At 55.4% G+C, this 6,247-nt stretch overlaps 1 protein-coding gene across 1 annotated transcript; it reads left to right on the top strand.

Moving 5' to 3' along the window:
• The first annotated feature begins 242 nt into the window (after positions 1-242).
• Positions 243-1,931, top strand: Hmx3 (H6 family homeobox 3). Its single transcript, XM_026384323.2, has 2 exons — positions 243-645; positions 1,258-1,931. Exons 1-2 carry the CDS (start codon positions 243-245, stop codon positions 1,929-1,931), a joined length of 1,077 nt encoding a protein of 358 aa, XP_026240108.2.
• Positions 1,932-6,247: the final 4,316 nt, after the last annotated feature.

Genomic DNA, 6,247 nt, shown 5'->3' on the forward strand with positions numbered 1-6,247 from the left:
CGCTCCCTCGGTGCCGCGGCAGGGCAGCTCCCCGCCCCTCAGGACCCCTCCCCCATGCGAGCCCGCCCCGGCCCGGTCCTCACCCCGCCCTCCCGCGGCTCGATTTGCGCCCGGGGCGGCCCCCGACTTTGCGCCCCGTAGTTGAGTTCCGTTTATGGTCTGATTTCCGGCCGCTTGCCTGCTCGCTCGGCCGCCCGCCCGTCCCGCTCCCTCCCTCCCGAGGACCCGGAGGAGAGGGGACCATGCCGGAGCCCGGGCCGGATGCCTCCGGCACTGCCAGCGCGCAGCCCCCGCCTCCGCCGCCCCCGCCTCCTGCGCCCAAGGAGTCCCCGTTCTCCATCAAGAACCTGCTCAACGGAGACCACCACCGGCCACCCCCTAAGCCGCAGCCGCCCCCACGGACGCTCTTCGCACCGGCCTCGGCCGCCGCCGCCGCCGCTGCCGCCGCCGCAGCCGCCGCAGCCAAAGGGGCCCTGGAGGGTGCCGCGGGCTTCGCGCTCTCGCAGGTGGGCGACCTGGCTTTCCCCCGCTTTGAGATCCCAGCGCAGAGGTTTGCCCTGCCTGCGCACTACCTGGAGCGCTCCCCGGCCTGGTGGTACCCCTACACCCTGACCCCCGCCGGCGGCCACCTCCCGCGACCTGAAGGTACCGACCTCTTTGAATTTTCGTTCTTCTTCCTCCCTCCCCGCGCCTGTCCCATCCCCGCTTGGAGCTGCTTATCACCGCAGTTCTGGGATCCCCCAACCCGCAAACCCGGTGTTTGGCTAACTTCCTCCCGCCCCTGGCCTGCATCTCCAGCCAGAGCGCTTGGTTGCGCTGTCCGGGAATTCAATCCCACTTGGTGAGAAAAGAGGTGGAGTTGGAGCCGGGGGCACGGCGCTTCCCTGGAAAAGTGGCCTCCGGCTTGACTGGAGTGGCTTCAGATGGCCAGGGCTGGAAATACCGCCTGGAAAGAGGGGTTGTCTCGGGAGGACACAGGCGGATGGTGAATCTTTCCGCGGGCCCCTGGCAAGGGAGCCCCGGGAATGCAAAGGAGCGGCCCGGCTGCTACTATCTGCTCTCCTATCTTCGGGAGGAGGGGGATCCCTACTCCAGCCCAAACGGGAAGGAGAAGGCCCGCGGGGACGGTTAGGCCTCAAGGAAGGCCCGGAACCTGGAGGCCGGCGCGGGTTGATCCTGCTGGCCCCTAGAGCCGGGCCTAGCTCATGGCTGTGTCCGTGTGCGTGTGTGTGTGCGTTGGTCTGTCTGTCTCCCCAGCTTCGGAAAAGGCTCTCCTGCGGGACTCCTCCCCAGCCTCTGGCACGGACCGCGACTCCCCCGAGCCTCTGCTCAAGGCTGACCCCGACCACAAGGAGCTGGACTCCAAGAGCCCGGACGAGATCATTCTGGAGGAGAGCGACTCCGAGGAAGGCAAGAAGGAGGGCGAGGCGGCTCCGGGCGCGGCCGGGGCGAACGTGGGGGCGGCGGCGGCGACGCCGGGCGCTGAGGACTGGAAGAAGGGCGCCGAGAGTCCCGAGAAGAAACCCGCGTGTCGCAAGAAGAAGACGCGCACCGTCTTCTCGCGCAGCCAGGTCTTCCAGCTCGAGTCCACCTTCGACATGAAGCGGTACCTAAGCAGCTCCGAGCGCGCCGGCCTGGCCGCGTCGCTGCACCTCACTGAGACGCAGGTCAAGATCTGGTTCCAGAATCGCCGCAACAAGTGGAAGCGGCAGCTGGCCGCGGAGCTGGAGGCCGCCAATTTGAGCCACGCGGCAGCGCAGCGCATAGTGCGCGTGCCAATTCTCTACCACGAGAACTCGGCGGCCGAGGGCGCAGCGGCTGCGGCCGCAGGGGCCCCCGTGCCGGTCAGCCAGCCGCTGCTCACCTTCCCGCACCCGGTCTACTACTCGCACCCGGTGGTTTCATCCGTGCCACTGCTACGGCCGGTCTGAGGCCCGAGAGGGGAGGGGAAGGGAGTGCCCGGCCACCTTCCCAGACCCCAGAGGAGACTGGGCCGGGCCGAGGGCGGCGAGACGTCCGGCGGCCTTGGGAACGGGGCTTCGGCGCGCTGCCTGGCCTCCCCTCCCCCAATCGGTAGAGTTTTGTAAGTATTTGCAATGTATTTTCGTGCAATTCATCCCTAATGGATTTGAGGCGCTTCTCCTCCTCCTTTTGGTTGTGGTTACTAATTAGGAAAAAGACAAAATTCCCAGGTCAAACATTCCCACTAAAAGCTTTTGTAGCGGGTGCAGCCCTTCCTCTAACTTTGCATTGATCAGTGACTTTTGGGTTTTATTTTTATAGAAGGAAAATAAGCCCCAAACCCTAATCCTTCTAGTCCATTCATTTTCTTTTGAGCGATTTTCAGAGTCCAGAAAGGGAAAGAATTCATGGTAGTGCTTTTATTTCTGGAGTTCTGGGTGTGGTTCTTCCTCCAGTCAGTCACTTCTTGCGTTTTCAGAGTCTGAGCAGCCTCTCGTGGGAACCCCTACTCCTAGCTTTTCTCGCCTTGAGAGGTCTGTGGCAATGAATATCTTCATCTATCTCCCTTTGTGACCAAGAATTCTCTACTGAAGTGTTTAAGGAGAAAAAATACAAAACAGCCTAAAATCAGCACTCTGAAAATTGAAATAGCTCCACATCTGGCATGGTTTGAATAGTCTTATTTATTAGTAGCGTTTATTTGGGGGAATTTCACTTGTCAGTAAATTATTGATATTACTATTATTATTTTATTCCCTATTTTGAGAGAATGGTTTTGATTTTTTTTTAAACTTATCTTTTATCCTCTCCTCCTACCTTTTTGTTCTGCAGTAACTATTGTACTTTGACCTGTGCAATACTATACAAAATTTCCTGAGAGCCCTGCTCCTTCCTCTAAGAGGGAAGCAGATCTTTTTGCAGTATAATTGCAGTCATTCGTCTAGAAAGAGAAAATTAAGCAGAGGGGAAGAGGAAAGGAAGAAAACAAGGATAGGTAGCAATGTTCAAAGGAGTAAGTTAGGCATACTGGAGCGCTTTAAGTGAAGGACAATCAATTTAGGAGAATTTTAACTTATTTGATAAATGTACAGATTTCTTGTAAAATTCACCCTCAAAATCCGCAGGGCTCCTTGCTCTGCCATCCAATCTTGTTTTCTTTCTGTCGGCTACACCTGTTGTTCTGCAGTAGTTTGTTTCCCTTCATCCCCCTCTTTTCCTGGGTTCAGACCCTTTTTAAGAAAATGAAAAAACCCACAAAATATTGTTACACTTAATGTTGTCGTGAAACTGAATTAATTAAAAAGAAAAGAACGAAGTTTTCATGTTGCCAGAGTGTGTAACTTTGGATGATTTTTTCCCAGAGCAGGTGTCTCTTTTCTGTCTCCCTCTGGCTGCCTCTGAACTAAGTCCGACCTGGAGGCACACCCCTATAATCCAGCAGGCGGCGGAGACAGAGGCGGCTTTGTTCGCGACCAGGGGCGCTCTCTCCCCAGTATCTTCCGCGGCTTGAAGTGCCTTGGGAGTAGGGAAGAATGGGGCGCGAAAGGGAAAAGACCTAGGTTTATCTAGCTTGCGAAATTGAGCAAAGCGACAGCTTCGAGCTTAAAGACGGTATTTTTAAACGCAGAGCTACAGCCTAGCGTTTTGTTCCCAAACCACTGGTTCCTTCAAGAGTCGCGACTTTCTGGGCAGAGGGTCCTTGGGATGTCTGGCTAGGAGTGTAGCGGCTCTGGTTGTTTCAGGGGTGTTGGGGGGAGTGAGAGGGTGAATTGAGAATTTAGCTTCGGGCCAGAGGCCAATTGCCAAAACCACCTGGGAGACCCGGGCCTCGGCAAGCCCTCTGGGGAAGCCCACCAACTCTTGGCATGGCAGCTCCCACTTCTAGGGGAGGGAGCTTCAGCAAGGCTTGGGAGAACTGCCACCGCTGTGGCTGCTTGGAATTGGGCGCTGTCCTCATAGGCCAAGTGCCAGGGACCCGAAGCCACCTAGCTATGATAGCCGCAATGGAGAGAACCGTGTCCCCTCCGGGGCAATCTTTCTCTGTCCACCGGCGCCCAAAGCATCGAGGACAGCCTTTCTGTGTCCCCTGTCCTGGCCGGCGCCAAGCTAGCCGCTCCCGCGGGCTGCTGGGCGCCGGCCTACCACCCGTCGCTGGTGGGCAGCTGGAGAGGGAAGGCGCTGCTGCCGCCTGGAAGAGCTGGTCGGCCCGGGGGAAGCCAGGTGCTTGGGAGGTCCTCGCCAACCAGCGCGGTTGCCTGCCTTCAAGCTGAGGGTGTCCCTGCGTACTCCTGGCAGCGCACGTTTGAAGCTGGGGAGCCGAAAGGGGGAGATGAGGAACCCAAAGCTAAGAAGATTTCTGAGAGCACGCGGCAGGACACCACCGCTGGGGAGCGCCTGCCTGCGCGGCCTCCTTCCAGGGCGTTCCAAGCTCCTCAAACTCAATCGTCACAATTGAGTCTACTGTGGCTGAAACGTAGAGTATCGTTTTCCGTTGATGGAAAACTGCTCCCAAATAAACCGGCATGCGTATTTATGGCAAAATTTTAGCCCGGACCCCAGTGAAGATAGATTTCCCTTTATTTCCCTCTGGTTTGGAATAAAAACGAGGGCATGTGTCGTAAATGAAAAATAAACAGAAATTCGGGGTCAAAATATGTCGTTCCTTGTGTTACCTGCAAACATACTGATGGCTTTTACTGTTGGCAATACTAACTGCCGGACAGGCCAGTAACAGCTCATTAAAAATGATGTTGCAATAGCAAACACGTCCTTTGACTTTACAGCCAGAACACGATGTTATCAAACGCCAAGAAAATACTTCTTTATTTGTTTGGATTCTAGAAAACGGTTCTTGACTGACCCGGTCTTTACAAAGTCAAGAAATAACTGGTTCTCCACAAGCACAGTTTATCCTTTGTCCTGCTCCCAGAAGCCTCCCTTTCCCTTCTGTTGGGGAGCTCTGCTGCCCGAGCCAAAGCTTTCCTCCCTAGAAATATGGTGCCTGCCTGGGGGAGGAAAGTGATGCCTCTGTGGCCTGGGTACTGGCAGCTGTGTGAGCCTAGAAGTGGACCCAGGTAGGAAACCTCCTTCTCTGGCTGGCCTGGCTGCAGTTCTAGTATTTCTCCCAGTGCAAGACACATTGAGCCAGGGTGCAGGGATGTGGAACATGGAAGTCACTCTGAGTAAGAAGCATCATAACCTCAACTGCAGGTTGTTCTGAGGCTTTCCTATCAGGAGAAGCCAAGAAACCACTTGATGGGACTGTCACATCTGAGGAGCTGACTGGTGTCATCTTATTCCCCTACCCAGAGAGCCTCCCAGCCCAAACTTCTGCAAAGGAACTACTAAAAGGGGTTGGGGTTGGGGCAGAGTGACAGTGCCTTCTGAGATTCCCCCTGCGCATTCCATAGCGGAAGTCAGGGCAGTGCATGTCTAGGACACTGAACAGACACCCTGACTTTACCCTTTGACTTCTCCTTCAGATTTTGGAACCCAGTCTGCCTACCCTAATTTCTGATTCTTCCTGATCTGCACCTCAACTAATCTTCAAGCCTCTGCAATCTTCATTTTGCCTCTAAATCCTTTCTATATGGCCCAAAGAGATACCCATGTAAACAACACAGGATGCTCTCACACTTGACATAAATGCTACACACACACACACACACACACACACACACACACATACAACTTTATACTTCCTAACAGACAACATATCTGGAGGCTTCTAGCACACACACCATGTTAGTTTAGCATCTTCTCTGTGACCAAGGCACATAGTTGGACACTCTGTTTGAGGTGACCCTGACAGCTGGTTTTCTCCAATGGCATCAGGCTGAGGCAAACTGGGAAGAATCCTGGGAAAGGATGGGCGGGGGGGGGGGCCTAGTGGCTCCTAAAAACCCCTGGGAATATTTGTGCAGCCTCCTCATAAGCCATCTGGTCAACTAGTGGAGCTGACAACTACCCACCATGGATTTTCTGCTACTTTGGTCCAGGACCTCACTCAGAACCGAGGTCCCCACGGTGCTGGGCTCCTCGGTTCTCTGTGGCTTTGAGCAGCGTCTCTAGGCCCTGGGAGACCCGCAGAGCCAGCGCCTGACCTGTTTCTGTTGGCAACACAGATGTATTTCTTTTATTTGGTAGTAAATAGTGCGGGTGTGTGTACATCAAACATCGGCAAGACAGATATAAACTGCCCCCCTGCCACTGGCACTCATTCTGGGCAGGACGCCCCTTCAGTTCCAGGCGGGTCAGAGCCAGAGGCCACACCGGAGAACCCCAA

Source organism: Urocitellus parryii, chromosome 5 (assembly GCF_045843805.1).
Source record: "Urocitellus parryii isolate mUroPar1 chromosome 5, mUroPar1.hap1, whole genome shotgun sequence".
NCBI classification, from domain to species: domain Eukaryota; kingdom Metazoa; phylum Chordata; class Mammalia; order Rodentia; family Sciuridae; genus Urocitellus; species Urocitellus parryii.